The sequence below is a fragment of the Pterocles gutturalis genome, unplaced genomic scaffold (genome assembly GCF_000699245.1).
Source record: "Pterocles gutturalis isolate BGI_N339 unplaced genomic scaffold, ASM69924v1 scaffold1571, whole genome shotgun sequence".
Taxonomy (NCBI): domain Eukaryota; kingdom Metazoa; phylum Chordata; class Aves; order Pterocliformes; family Pteroclidae; genus Pterocles; species Pterocles gutturalis.
The window spans coordinates 241,445-257,524 of NW_010100025.1; the positions used below are offsets into that span (position 1 = coordinate 241,445).

The following is a 16,080-nucleotide window of genomic DNA, read 5'->3' on the forward strand; positions in this document are numbered from 1 at the left end:
TCTCTCCAAAGTAATGAAAACAACACATATGATCAAAGGAATCCGTTCCTAATTTGTTCACATGCCAACAGCAGCAACACAGTAATTCATTAATTACAAAAATGACAACAATTCATTAATTACAAAAGCGATTTTAAAGCACTGACATTAAATCTAGGTAATTTTAATAAGCATAAGCAAAACACCTTTACAGATGGAGAATGGAAGATCTTGGGTTGAAGTGTTAGTGGGATATGTTTGACTGAGCTTTATCTATATCAAGTTCATAGCTAATTAGTGAAAGAGGTAGTCTTTCCTTATAACAATATTTGGAATAATGTGACAAAAATACAAGTATATACATCTGCAGATATGTGTGTGTGTGCATATATATACACATGTCTATATATACGTACACGTGTGTATATATCTGCAAATATATATATACACATATACTTTCATCTGCAGATATATATACACATAACTTTTGTCACATTTTATATGTGACATTTGTATGTATATGCTATCATGTATACATATATATACAAGAATAAGAGTATATCAGTTATTTTTCTGTATCTACCGTGAATGTGTGAGACAGTGGCCAGGATATTTCATAATGGGATTGATTTCCATGGTTCTGTATTCTCGTTCTGCAAAGATGCAAAACTATTTTGAATGTAGTACATTTAATCTTTAGTATAAGTAAGTCATAGTAAATCTAATTACACTGTGCTTCCTGTTATCACATACGCATTCATAAGGAATCCTGTATCTTGTGCTACACTAGCTGCAAGTGAGGTGAGCTGCTGTACAATAAATGTAAAATCATGAATGCTAGGGTAATACTTGCATCTTCATTTTTTTAATTTCAAGTTTTTAAAATTCTTTATTGTGGTTTTTTTTTTTTTTATTTTGTAAAAAGTCACTATGTGTGATTTGAAAAATAGGTGTATGTCATCTTGGGAGTAAGTTCAGGAAAGCTTAACATTCACATCTGGTTTTATTTTACCAAATATTAGTTTTGGAGTAAACCTTATGTGCTAGTTTAGGTAAGTAAATTAAGCATTCTAAAGGCTTGGTTTCTTTATGTCAGAAAACAGTTTTATAACTCCCTGCATAGAGTTCTCTGCTGTTTAGGCTAATGTGTATGTAACAGCAATGCAGAGGAAAATGGAAAAATACAGTAAGCAATTTTCTTATCTGTGCAAACAGAGGAAATGTGAAATTCTTCAAGCGTCAAGGCTTGCTGGTTTTGAGCTCACGTGCAGCCAAGCCCATAGCATGGCAACTGACTTCCTGGAAAATGCATCTTAGAGCCCTTTAAAGACTGCAAGAGAAGAGACTTCTCTGCAAAAATGAAGGTTGTGTGTTTGTGAATAGGAAGATTTAAGGAAAGGAAAAAATATGATGAACTGCAATGTGAAGTGTTAACAAAACCACTGAGATATGAAATACTCAAAGAGTGAGTGAAATGCAGTGGAATGTGTGGCAGAACTGTTCCTACTTTCTATTCTATTTTACTTTCTGTTTACAGCAACATGCAATGAGTTATGCTCTTCCCAAAGTACAGGCTTTTAAATCTGCGTTGTACCCATTTATTGAAATTAGTGACCATTTCTGTAGCTGCTTTGTCCTTCCCTTCCAGTGGTCTTAATGGGATATCTAATGTCTCAGTCCCTCCAGTGCGGCAGGGAGCAGAGGAGCCTTGGGAAGGACGTATGTGAAAGTTTGCATAGCCATTGCCTGTACTGTGCCCACATTTTTCTTGAATAGTGCTGGGAAGTGTGCATTGCCTCTGGTGTTCTCTGCCCTGTACCTTTCATAAGCTCTTATTAAAAAGGAGAAACAAGAACAAAAAAAACCCCAATCCACAGTGAATAGCATAGCAGGAATCTTAGGTAAGCAATTCTCTATTCTTGAGCTAAAAATAGTTTCCTTTGTTACTTGTTGGCTTGAAATTGTCATGTAGTGTATGGTACCGGTGATTTGTAAACTCTTATGCTGGTATATAAACCTATAATCATTTCACAGTTTGGTTTGTTTGCCTCACTCGGGCTGTGCTGCACTGTTTGTTTTACCAAAATATTTGTGGCTGCTTTCCCACTTGGTGGCACATCGTTCTGTCTTTGGGCTTGGCTTGCTGGCCGGCGCTGGCAGGCTGCGCTGCAGGGCACGCTGTCCTTTTTCTTGGACCCAGGACACTCACTTTTCCTGTAACACTTCTTAGAAGGAAAGCAGAAAATGCATGACAGCTTTGGCAAATGATGGATAACTTAGCTTGCTATTGCTTCCTAAAGGTGAGAAAAACCAGTTGCACTGATCTGGTATGTTACGGTGGTGGTGGCTGTGGTGGTTTTTTCTATGCAGATGAACGTATGGGTAATACATTTTTTATTGAATTAAACAGTTCAATTACAGGAGCTTGTAGAAGAGACAGAATAACAAAGGACTGTACTCATCATCCTGCTGGCACTTCCATTTTGCCAAGTAGTCTAGTCAATGGGAGGTTAGCAGTCCCTTTAATGCTTGAAGATTTCAAAAAGCCGAGTTCCAGCCTGCAGGATTGCACTGGGCAGCAGGGAGCTGTCAGTGGGTTGCTCGCAGTCTTTCCTCTTCTTTGGTTACTGGCCTGCTAAGGACTGTGCAGGTATTCATTGAAACAGTGGCTTAGAGAAACTTTTGTAGTCCAGGGTTGGGAGAACTGACCTGAGAAATAAAGATTTGGTTCCAGCACTTGCGGGGCGTCTGAAAGACTGCACCTGAAGTACAGTTTTCCCAGGCTTCCTCATGATGAATCTTTTGAAGCACAGCATTTCTGAAAGGATTTAATGGTTAATTTACATTGAAACTCCATTTCGAAGTCTACAATTAAACAGAACTCACAATCATTTTACGGACTTAGTGATAGGTAGTGCGGTGTTTACACATTAATTTTGCAAGATTATTTGTATTTTTTATGTGGTAGTTGTTTTGGATTTCCAAGGCTAACTCTTAGGTTAGTTTATGGTTATGTTACACAGTGAAAATGGGAGGTACTACCAAACTCTCACCTATTTTTATTTCTTAGTAATATTATTAATTCTACCATCACTTCTACATTATGTTGTTTTTTTATTCTATGCCCTTTAGTGAAAGTTTAATTTCCTTTATCAGTCTCTTCTTCCTGGTCCTTTCTTGTGTGTTAGAAGATACCAGCTTGTCTTTTTTTATGAAAAAGCAGCATAATGATATCATTGCCATCTAAACTTACATGTCAGACTTCTCAATCAATACTTGGCTATGTTGAGTGTTACCTCATAGAGTTTTTACAAGTGTATGTCTGTGGAGGGGATGCTTTCTGGCTTTCATCCTCTGCTCTCTGTCCCTAATGTCAGTGAAGGAAGGTCTGCACCCTATAACATTAATCATTTCTGGCATATATTTAGCAAATATCATTACTTCAGATCTCTCTCATACTGTTCTGGTTTTGACCTCATCCTATCTGACAGCTCTGGAAACAATGCCTGCTTCCTAAGTAAAACATTGCAAGAAGGATGGTTTCCAGCAATCCTGTTTGAGTCAAAGATTTTTCCCCACTGTGACTAACCACCCTGGCCCATAAAAAACTAGCAAGAACGTTGACAGCACTTGCTGAAGTGGTTGCTCACAAGGGAACTGTGTTTGGAAGGGGCAAGCCACACTTGAATACTGATTCACTAACTTCTTCAAAGGAGAACGTTATGGTACATTGGGTTTCCATGGGCCTTCGTTTATAATTTTTGAGTATGTGGGATATCTCCATTTTTATAGACTTGTAAATGAATGTTGTCTTTGGTCAAGGCAAAGGAGTGAGCTGGTATGAGTGTGCCTGAGGGGGGGGTGGATGAAAGCAAGAGCGTGCTCCTCATCCAGACCTCTGCTTGCATTTTGCAAATGACTTTCTGCAGACTTTGATTTCATTAGCGTGGAATGGGGTGAGTCTAGCTCTCACACTGCAAATTTGACTTCTGCAGCTTCCCTGACACAGGGTGATAGGGATTAGTGAGAGTGTGTTGCTGTATGTTTGGTGGCCTGAACTACACAAGCTCTGTAGTCAGAAGCAGAATATCTTGTGGAAGAAAAAAAAAAGAAGTATGTTGTGTCCCAGGGCTTTTCTAATAGATGGCAAGGACATGGTGAAATTTTGTCAGAAAAGTTCATTTAGATTTTCTTGGAAAAGGAACAATTAAAATGGTAAAAAATATTGGACGTTTTAGAGGAGCAGCTCATCAAGTTTTCAGAACATCTTTTGCCTGAAATTTCATGCACAACTGCACATTTCTTTCTTATGAACTTTGCAAAGAAAAGAAAACATGGAATGTCAAAGTTTTTTGATAAAAGAAAATTTTAGTTTCAACCGACTTTGATTTTAAGAAAACAAAAGTTACCAATGTTGGTTTACATTTTACTGTTTTTATTTTTAGAAATTGTTTGAGTTGCTCCAAATTTTCCATCTTTCTATTAGGAAAAGAGTTAAATTTAGCTGTGTGATTTCCCAGAGCAATATTTACTGTCATTATATTATTATTATGTTTACATCCTGTGTGATATGATGATGAGTGCATGAAAGGTGGATTGAATTAGATTAGGATAAGGCAGCATGATTGTAACCTTGTCTTCCTATTAATAAAGAGAAAAATTAATATTTCATTGATGGTGGATATAAAAATATGGGGTGTTTTGTGTTAGTTCTTGTGCATGAGCTAAGGGAAGGAATTCTTGGTCTGTTCACTGCATATGTCAAAGAAATTGCAGCATTTAAAATCACATAGTGTCTTATGGCTTGCTAACAAAACCAAGTACAGTTCAAGGGAAAACACAATTTAGACTTTAATTAAAGAACCAAAACCAAAATCTCCTCTTTTGGGTAAATATATTGTGTAACACCAGTGCATTGTGATACTCATTATTATTTCATGCTGTAACATATTGACTCTGGAAGTATTCACAGTTAGAAAACAAACAAACATTTCTCTTTGACAGCATGTTTTGTTCAACATTTACAGTCGGTGATGGACTTTTTCATCAGAATTCTTGCTTCTTGATGATATAATTGATTTATTGCAATGAATCTAGTCAGCTGACTACAAAAGTTAATAAAATAAGGGAAATGCAAATTCCTATTTTGAGCATGTCTTCATTTTACATAAGTACTTGGGGAAAAGGATTAAGGCTTAATTATTAATCCCTTTCATGCTTTTTTCCACTTTTCCTAAAATGTTTAATGATTGCTTTGACATACATCTGCCAGACATTTTTTTCCTGACTCTAGAGACCGTATTTTCAAAGGAAATTTTAACATGTGTTCCTCTAAGACATTTTGAAGTCATTAGATGTACAAAATCCTTAGTCCGAGTATAAAAATGTGCATGAAAAATGAATCGTGGCATGTGCAAAAAGTGCTAATGAGAACTTTTAGTATCTTTATCAGGTAGACAAAATGTATATGAAATGACAATATCTTTGCAGCCTCACAGGTTAGAGTAGCTTGACATAGTGAAATGATGCTGGCTTGTATCTCTATAGCTTGAGGAAAGACAGAACAATATTTTTGTCATTAGCTGTAGCTGGAGGCAGCAAAGGCTGGGGCTGTGTTTTGCTAGTGCCAGGATAGCACTGGGGACCAGCATTGATTCAGACTTGGAGAATTTGTGGCTGCATGTGTTTAGTTTTGAAGGCTCCAGGATAGTGTGCTGTTGAGATGTAGAGTTCAGAGCAGATCCATCAGGAAGCATTTTCATTAAGAGTTGGAGTTAGGGGGCATTTTAATACCGCTGTGGGTTCAACTTCTCCTGGGGTTTTGGTTCTTCTGTGACTGAATGTTTTTAAGGAAACACTATGTGATTATTACAAAGAGCTGAGATTATTCACAGCTGTAAGCTAATTACTACCACATATGCGTTTGACTTGGAAAGTGTCACAGGCAGCTCGGCTTTTAAAAACATCTTTCAAAGTGCTAAAGGAATTTTATGTATGGGTTAGCAGATGATCATCTATTTACCATCTTCGCCTGCTCACTTGGTTTTTGTTTGTTTTTTCCCTGCTGCAGACTATGTCAGAGAGCCACAATGATCATGCAAAATAACAGTTCAGCCTCGCCCCTGTTTTCAAATGTGACCTCCTTCTGGAAGAGAGATTCGCATGGACCGGGACTCCTTGATGAAGCAGCATCGCTTATTGGCAGCTATGATTTCCCTCAGACCACAGAGAGTTTTCCCTTCTCCATTGTGGAATCAACAAACATGTCCCTAAATGACACGAGCAAAGACCCTCTGGGTGGACATGCTGTCTGGCAAGTAGTTTTGATTGCTTTCCTCACTGGGATCCTTGCACTGGTGACCATCATAGGAAACATCCTAGTGATTGTTGCATTTAAGGTTAACAAACAACTGAAAACCGTCAACAACTACTTCTTGTTGAGTCTTGCTTGTGCAGATTTGATCATTGGTGTTATTTCCATGAATCTTTTCACCACATACATCATCATGGACCACTGGGCTTTGGGAAACTTGGCCTGTGATCTTTGGCTCTCCATTGACTATGTTGCCAGTAATGCCTCCGTCATGAATCTCCTTGTCATAAGTTTTGACAGGTACTTTTCCATCACTAGGCCACTTACATACAGAGCCAAACGAACAACCAAAAGGGCTGGGGTGATGATTGGTTTAGCATGGATCATCTCTTTTGTTCTTTGGGCCCCTGCCATCTTGTTCTGGCAGTATTTTGTTGGGAAGAGGACTATACCTCCTGATGAATGTTTCATCCAGTTTCTAGGTGAACCTATCATCACTTTTGGCACTGCCATAGCTGCCTTTTACTTGCCAGTCACCATTATGAGTATCTTGTATTGGAGGATATACAAGGAGACTGAGAAACGCACCAAAGAGTTAGCAGGGCTACAGGCTTCAGGCAGTGAAGCAGAGGCAGCACGCTTCGTACACCAAACAGGCAGCTCCCGGAGCTGCAGCAGCTACGATCTGCAACGGCAGAGCATGAAACGCTCCAGCCGAAGGAAATACAGACGCTGCCACTTCTGGCTCACAATGAAGAGCTGGGAACCCAATGCAGACCAGGGGGACCAAGAGCACAGCAGCAGCGACAGCTGGAACAACAACGACGCTGCTGCCTCCCTTGAAAATTCAGCCTCCTCTGATGAAGAAGACATCGCTGCAGAGACCAGAGCCATCTATTCAATTGTGCTGAAGCTTCCTGGTCACAGCGCCATCCTCAATTCCACGAAACTACCATCCTCGGAAGATTTGCATGAGTCAGGGGATGAACTGCAGAAATCCGACACAGAATCGAAGGAAAAGAAATCTAAAAAACTGCACCCTCCCAAAAATATTCAGGATGGTGGAAATTTCCAAAAGAGCTTTTCTAAGCTTCCAATTCAGCCAGGGTCAGCAGAGACAACCACAGCTTCTGATGGTATCTCATCAGTGACCAAGACATCTGCAGCCCTGCCTTTGTCCTTCAAGGAAGCAACACTGGCAAAAAAGTTTGCCTCCAAGACCAGAAGTCAGATCACAAAGCGAAAACGAATGTCACTTATTAAAGAAAAGAAAGCAGCACAGACACTCAGTGCCATTTTGCTTGCCTTTATCATTACCTGGACCCCATATAACATCATGGTTCTGGTGAACACCTTTTGCAGCTGTATCCCCAAAACTTTCTGGAACCTGGGGTACTGGCTTTGCTACATCAATAGCACGGTGAACCCCATGTGCTATGCACTGTGTAACAAAACATTCAGAAACACTTTCAAGATGTTACTGCTGTGCCAGTGTGATAAACGAAAACGACGCAAACAGCAGTATCAGCAAAGGCAGTCTGTCATTTTTCATAAGCGGATCCCTAGGGAGGCTTCATAGAGTAGTATTTTTTAAACAATTCAAAAAAGTAACGAAGGGGGGATGGGAGGGGATGGAATGGGGTGGGGCCAGATGGGACAGCATGGGACAGGATGGGATGAGACAGTATGGGATACGAAGGGGTGAGTTTGGATGGGTTGGGGTGGGAGGGTGGTTCCAGGGTGCTGATTCAAACATTTAAACATCAAGACATGAAAGCAGCTGCCAGGCTTATGTATCCTTTTAATAAATCCAGTTTAATATAAAAACCAAGTCTGCATTAAGCAAAAACTAACAAACTTCAACATTTTTACTAAGGGATTAAAGACTTAATAAAGTTTTCCTACAAATTTGCAAGAAACTGTATAGCAATTATAAACCCATTACTGATCTGCCCAGCTCTTTGATTATAAACAGCTCTGGGATCTCAGGTAAGCACATTGAGCTAGCCCAACTCTTCTGTTTCCAAGGAATTCAACAACTTTCAATTCAAGTCACATACAGATGCAGCAAGCTAGCGAAACAAGATTATGAAATTATTTGAGACACTGTATAGGTTGCAAAATTGCTTCTTGTTGTCCAGGTAGAGCTTCCTGTCTACTTCTCTTCTGGTATATTGTTAACTGTACCCCTGATTCCTGATTGCTGAGTATCTATGTGTGCAGCTCATGTTATATATATGTGTGTGTCTGAGTGTGTATGTATGCATAGCATACATTCACACCTCTAAAATACACGCATACCAGGAAAGAGGTGTTCTATTGTTCTAGATATTAAATGGCCCCCCATCACAATTGTGTGTGAAATTAAAAAAAAAAAATCGTAAATATATATCTCATTATTTGCCACCTGAAATTCAAGTTTATCTTTGAAACCAAAACATGGTGTCCACATTTCAAATGGAGAGAACCAAAGCGTGGCCCGTGAACCTAACAGTGTAGAGTTTTAGTATAATGGGGCACGTGCCCAGTAAAACCTTAATCTTGAGCACAGTATCTCTCTACAAAGTGATCAAGCCTCTTTAAAAGATACAAAGGTGAAAGGAATTGAAGGCTACCTTCAGGGCAGAGTATGAAGCTATCTGTGTGGGATGGTGTGACCCCACATCTGGTCCGCGCAGTGCTGATGGCCAAAGGGAGTTGCCCAGGAACCAGGTGGGCGCAGCCAGTAGCAGGAGCCCCGTTCCATGCTCAGGTGGCCACGCTGCTCTCAGGGCACACACGGACACTGTGACGCCTTGTCTTGAGTTGCACCATGTGGATGCATCACCCTTCTCAGAGCCAGCACAGATCTGATGCACAGGATCTGTACAGCTTCCAATTGAAGTCTGAAATTTCTGTCTGAATTTGGTGGAGTCCCCTGCTTGTACTGTCTGCCCAGGTGATCTTCAGGAGCAAAAGATTTGTGTAAAAGAAATGCTTTACTTTTGTAGATGAAGGATACTCACGGAAAAGTGTTTCTTTTCCAGAATCAGTTTTAAAAATCATCACGAGAAGTGCACCTAAATCCTGTTAATACCAGGTTATTCAGTGTTGCAAAAAACGTGTAACCTGGCAATTTTTGATAAAAAAGAATTTCAAAAGGGCTTTAATATTTATAGCTTAGACATGACCGGTATTTCCTGGTATTTGTGATGTGGTCTGCACCAAACATAGTGTGATTTATAAAAGTCAGAGATCCCCTGGGGAAAGAATTGTAATTTAAACTATTGTTCTAAATCTGATTTAGTTACATTTTGAAAGATAATTTTATATTCTTCTTTGAACTGACCAAAACTTTTTTTTAATTGCTTAGACTCTTATTTTGCTGAAAATAAAACAAGTATCTTCTTTTACAAAGGGGCATCAGTGTTGTGAACACAGAACTGATGTAAAAGCTGCTTTTGTATTCAGTGTGAGACGGTGTTTACAGATGATTTTGACAACAGTGGAAATATATTAAATGGTGTCTGTGTATCTGAACTATTTAATTTTGTGTTATGTTCATATGAAGAAATATTTATACATACTTCACCAAATGTTTTATTTAATGTTGATAAATATTGCTCTTCAGTCTTCAGCTGTAGTGTCCTTTTAAAGTGATTCATAAAGGTCTGCTTGAGAAATGAATAGAGTATCCCTAGCTTTCTTGTCACTAAAACAAATACTCTTGACATACAAATCTTTCTTTTGTATGAGTTGTTTAAAATGTCTACCTAAAGATAAGCCTGTAAGTGATATTGCAAGTCTACTGCAAGTACAAGTTCAGTATAAAACACACAAAAAAAGTTAAAGCTTCATCTATGTGTCACAAGTGCATCTTGAGCTAAAGATACCCAGAACTGGTTTTTACCAGTTTGGTAGCCACATATAAGCAAAGACTTTTAAGGCACCCATGTTGCGAAGAAAATGAATGACCTTTATTTACAGAAAGAAGCATATATTTGAAATACATTCGTTACTCAAGTTGACCTAACTAATGCTTTAACATTTAAATATATATCTATATCTATATATATTGCCATATTATTATCTTCTGATATCTAGAGTAGTGCTGTGCCCCTAATACACAAAATGTGAGAGCATGTAAGGAAGCCAGAGTTCATCAGGGGGATTTGTGGTATATTAGTATTGATTTTACAATGGGAAACTATTATTTTTAATGAAGTTAAGCTTCCTTGAAAGTGGCTGTCACCACTGTTTACATAGTAGGAAGAGTTAAACCTTTGGATTGTTTTAACAGAGAAATAAACAACCTGTCTTTTGATGTGTGAACAGGCTTTAAAATGTTATTTACAGACATAGTAAAATGTGTATGTATACACATATTGTAGCATAGATCGAGTTATTATTTATTTAATGGAATATGCACTATAAAATATTAATAATTTGGCTGTGTTACAAGTACAGTAGGGATCAAATTTATTTCTATTTTATATGTCTCTCTGTTTGCTTTAAACCCATGCACACACAAAAATTTTAGCTACATGCAAAAGTAGATATATTATTTATGAACACAGGAACAGATGATAAGTTGGAGAAGAACAATGCAAGACCAGAAGGTACAATCTGACACAGCACTACTTTAAAGAACTACAAATGATGTAGTATTTTATCTGTTTAGAGGAAAAATAAGTCAGAAACGTGACAGAAAGCATTATTCTGAGGGCAGACAAACAGCTCAGTCCTATTAACACTCCTCACATGGAAAACTGTCTTTTCAGAGATGAGGCATCAGTCCCATTAATTGCAACAATACAAGATTAGACTCCATATGAACAGGATCAAAAAATCAGAAGTGATAGCCAGGCAGGAGCCGTTGGGTTGTCTGGAGAAAGCTTTGTTGAATAGACCCCGATCACTGTCAGCCTCTGAACAGCTCTAAGACAACAAAATACGTTATAATATATGCTTGGCTTTCTCAATGTAAAATTCTGATAGAAGTTTATTGCTTCTGTAACAGTATATGCTGTGAGAAATGTCTGATCCAAAGACCCAGGGACAGTGTCATGGTGCATGAAGCACTTTATCCTACCCCAGCATAACATGCTTCCTACAAATGTAAACTGCAGATCAGTCTGGCACTGTTCTAAAACTAAACAAATATAGGAAAGGATCTAAACCTGTAGATCTATATATCCTGAAAAATAAATGACCTAAAGGAATCTGGCAGTTTTGTGAGGATACCCACACAGATGTTTGAAGGCAGTTGGTGACTTTTCTCAATTATGTAAAACTTCACTTTCTTATTTATTTCCTTACTTCTATAAGAATATTCTAAAAAGTCTTGACTCATTATCAACCTTGTATATATAAGTGAACACAAGTCCCAAAGTACACTCAGTTTGCCTCTACAGAACACAGACTTCAAAGCAAAAATAAATGTTTATCTTTTTTCTCTGATCAGCAGCATCAATAATTTTAAATATACAGTTATTATCATGCTACTATATATACAGTAGAGATAGTCATGGAGTATCTTGCTAAGCTATTTATAAACTGTGTTTCACTTGCCCCTTTGACCACCTGACTGTTTATGCATCCCTGTTCAAATTTATATTTGAGATTCCAAATCCTCATTTTCCTCCAAATGGCTTCCAGATTCTTGTCATAAAATGTACTCTACAAACTTGCCTTGGTTTCAGGCTTTTTCTTTCCTTTCAAAATATTCCAGCGCAAAGTTGAGCTTCTCTTAGACTATCAGAAGGCACGTTACTAGCTCCAGCAGATGTAGTGTGAGAAGTGATGCTTTCTTTTCTAAAGATGTGCAAGACTTATCAAAAAGAACTGGAGCGGGATCCACGTATTCCAGGTTCCTATTGGCAGAAATGGTCTGTACCACAAGCTGGCTGTTCACCAAGCCTGACCTTTTTGGGGCATCTGGGGATGACCTGTCCCTAAGGATGTTCTGCCAAGTCCCCATGAGCTTTAACATCATCCATTTAATTAATCATCACGTACTGTAATGCATTTAAAAATTTCTAAGAACATATATATTAATTGTGGTAACTCTGAGTATTCTTTGACCTTGTGTTAATCTACTGTCCTTTTTCAAAACTTGCTTCCAACTTCTATGGTTTTCTATTTTTTATAGTCCTTTTATCTTTTATGTATTTACCCATGCAAATAGCACTGCACTTGCTTCTGGGAGCAGGTCAAAGTGGTATGTATGTGTAGATTGCTTCTTGTTAACCCAAAGGATGTACAGATGTCTGGTGGAGCCAAGGTGTTCATAATGATGGCTGTCTTTTCTGTCTCATGAACTGGACTCCCATGATACCCAAGCACTTCTATGTGGAAGCTTAGCTAAAGCATGTATGACGTTCAGGTTTTTGTAGAATTAAAAAACTTATTTAATTAGGATTTTCTTCCTTGTATCAGGCATAGATCATTTGTAGGTTCTGCACTTTTCTACTTCTACTTTTAGGAGCTGCCAGAGAGATACTGGGGAAAATACTAATTTGTAATGTCTGATACTTGGGCATTTTTGTGTTGTGCTTCAGCTTTTAAAGTAAGCAAACAGGGGGTAGCTAATCCAAAAATTATGCTATTTTTTAGAAACAAGTTGAGTATAAATAGGGATGTTTGGAACCATATACCATGTTTATTCCGTTCATACACTGTGGCACCATAATGGACTGAGATTGACCATCCCAGTATTTGATGTCACTGACAGGTCTTCACAGTCTTAATTGCCAAACTCATTAACTGTGCCATACTGGCATTCAGGACTGGGATTACTTTTCACCACCTACATTGTACCTTCAAAATATAACATAGATAGTAAGTTTTTTTCTCAAGAAAGATTGTTGTAGTTATTTCCAGATCCCTTCCTAGATGTGCTTGAGAATTTTTTGCTTAATTTTAGATATTAAAGTGGCTCAGGGGAGTTTCAGTTAACCCTGACAAAGATTGTTTAACGGAAGGAGTACAGGTAACACAGGAAAACATTAAGTGCTACTTATTTTGTAAGTGATTAAGTGATACTTATATGTGTTGTGTGGTATGCATATTGTACCTATACATCTCTGTGCACTACTCTGAACATATGTATGACATAGTACTGTGCATGTACATATAGAGAGATGCACGCACATCTAGAGCAATGTATACGGATGTATATACAAACTTACACTGGAATTGTAAGCCGTAGTAAACATTGCTTTTGATGCCTCATAGCTTGTAACTGAACATTGGAACTGTGTTTAAGTCTGCTCTGAGCTGCAAGAAAAGTTTCCACATCTTCCCTTACTGCATATTTTTCCAATTGCAGTCTTTATTTCTGAATGTGGTCTTTTCAATGTATTGTGCTGGCTCTTCAGACATTACCCAAGGTTTAGAAATGCATGACCAGATTTCACTTACCAGGCTATTGCATCAATTCTGCACTAGGTCTAACCCCATGAGCTTAACCAACATCACTCTGGCTTTGCCAAATAGGAAAATAAAGGCCTCTATTTCTAACAGGAGATTCTATCTAAGTTCACAGAAGAGAAACAGGGGTCCTAAACTCCTACATCCATGTGAACATGTGTCACTTTCTCAACATGGGTACAGGAATCCAGCCACTATTGAAACAGTTTGAGGCAAATGTCACAAATATATAAAGGCAAAATAAGGCAAGCCACTACTGCAAATTATTCAAGGTAACAAGAACAACACTCCTCCAGTTAGAAATGAGAGGAAAAAATTATAATCCTCCCTCACCCCATCCTATTGCTCTCCCCTTTCTGTTGCATGGAATAAGACTTTTCTTTTGAAGTCACACAGGGGGGATTGTGCAAGCTTTCAAAATCTCATTTTCCTGGTAGGACTGAGAAATGCACAGTATATCTAGATCATTCACTCTTTTTTCTTTTTTAAACAATAAAATCTTGACTGAGTTTAACTGGGATGTATGATGCTGGCCTCAGGGAAGGTCTTCCGAAAATGGTGATAAAATCATTCAGCTCTACTGTGGTGAGGAGAGCTAACTTTTTTCCAAGCTAGTGAAGCTATACAATTTATTTAACTTGGCAGAAAGTGTGGAAAAAAAAAAAAAAACCAAGACATTTAAAGTTTTTATAGATGTGAACATCCTCCTTGCATAAGGGTGAATAAACACATGCAAACAGTGCCCAAAAAAGTTCAGCGTATGAATGACTCTGTAAGCCAAAAGCACACGTCACCACCAGCTACGCTGTTGGCACAGCAGCCTGACACGCCACTCGGGCCTCTGGGAAGAGTTCCTTATTATAGCAGTCTAGGGCTAAACAACTAGATGTTAATATGAAAGCAGGATCTGTTTGTCTGGGTGCATATGCATTTGCCAGGAATTTAATGGGAAATTCTTACTCTCTCCAGGACAAAAGTTATTTAGCGCAGGATCTGGAATGCAAGAGCACTTGAAATTCTCTAGTAATCATTACTCAGCCATGGCTAGTAATCAGAAAAGCACAGGACGTTATTGTACACAGAGAACTTAAATTTATTTTTCAAGTCATTCATAGAAGCATAGTTAATTTACTTAAAATAGTCAAAAGATCTGAAAACTTTTACACTATCATGGAAATAAAGTCTCTGGCTTCAAACTATCCAGCCCTCTTGACACTATTTTTCTTCTGGGTTGAAGTCTTTGGGTAATGAAACAACTGTGGTCACTCCTCAAATACTACCTAGCCTAGAGATGTCAAAGGGATGAAGAAATGGCCTTCATTAACTTGTGCTTATTGAGTCCACTTTCAGAATTATTATCGTTGTGGCACAGACCAGTTAACACCATGAGGGTAAAAGATATAACCCAGTTTACTTTGAATTCTGCACAGTGCTGTGTTCTGCGTTGTGTTGATACATCACAAGAAATAGACCTGTGCAGTATTTTGTGATGCTCAGTACTTTTCTCCACTCATTGCTTTATTTTTTTGTATGGATTCAGTCCCCTCCTATTGAATATACCTGTTGAATATACCTATTCGATACCCGCAATACCTGTTGAATACCCTCTACCATCAATATAGAAGTGTGCCAATTTTTAGCACCTGTAAAGATGTCTGAAATCAGATGCAGCTGGAGTTAAGCAGCTTTATTCCTCCAGTGGTATGAATTTTTCTGACTCAGAAATGCATTCCATTTTCTTGCCTCATATCTTCATTTATGGTGTTTATTTTGCAACTGATATTAGGACAAAACCTTCCCACTGTTCAGGCTGTGGAAGTATCTCTGAGTAAATATTTGGTTCCTTTACTCAAAATGAGTGTGGTTTCTTGACCGAAGGCTAACCTGAACAAAACTTCTGTATAAGGACAGAACAGACATTATCTCCTGCTCTGCCCGTACACTTCTCTGAACATGATGGGGGGTCCTTTCAGGCATCTTTTCACAGCACTATGGCTACATGAAGTATCCACACATTTGCCCACAGTTAGTGGCACCCTCTGAGGAGATTTAAGCTCATGTGTTTTGGTCCCTGCTGTGAGAGAGGAATTGTCAGTATAAAGAACTACCACACCACTGAATGCAAGAGAAACTTAAAGTGATACGTACACGTGCCATGTTTTTGTCATCTGTGCAACTCCTTGACTGACGCAGTTTCCATCATTAGAGGTGAAATATAAAGACCAGATACTCACAGCTGCTGTCAGAAGCAAGCTGCATAGGGAAGGATCATTGAAATCTGCATACTCGGAGCACAAAACTGCATATTCAAGCACCAAAGCTTAAAAAAGCACGAATTCATTGCTTTCTGAAAGAACTGAGAAAATGCTATAATGTGA

The 16,080-nt window shown here is 38.4% G+C and overlaps 1 protein-coding gene across 1 annotated transcript in view; it reads left to right on the plus strand.

The window, feature by feature from the left end:
- CHRM3 (cholinergic receptor, muscarinic 3) overlaps positions 1 to 7,924 on the plus strand; it is a 181,221-nt gene extending 173,297 nt beyond the window's left edge. Inside the window, exon 3 of the mRNA XM_010077998.1 lies at positions 6,050 to 7,924. Coding sequence (XP_010076300.1) covers positions 6,050 to 7,871 — 1,822 coding nt within the window. The 3' untranslated portion in view covers positions 7,872 to 7,924. The remainder of the gene's footprint in view (positions 1 to 6,049) is intronic.
- The last annotated feature ends 8,156 nt before the right edge of the window (positions 7,925 to 16,080 follow it).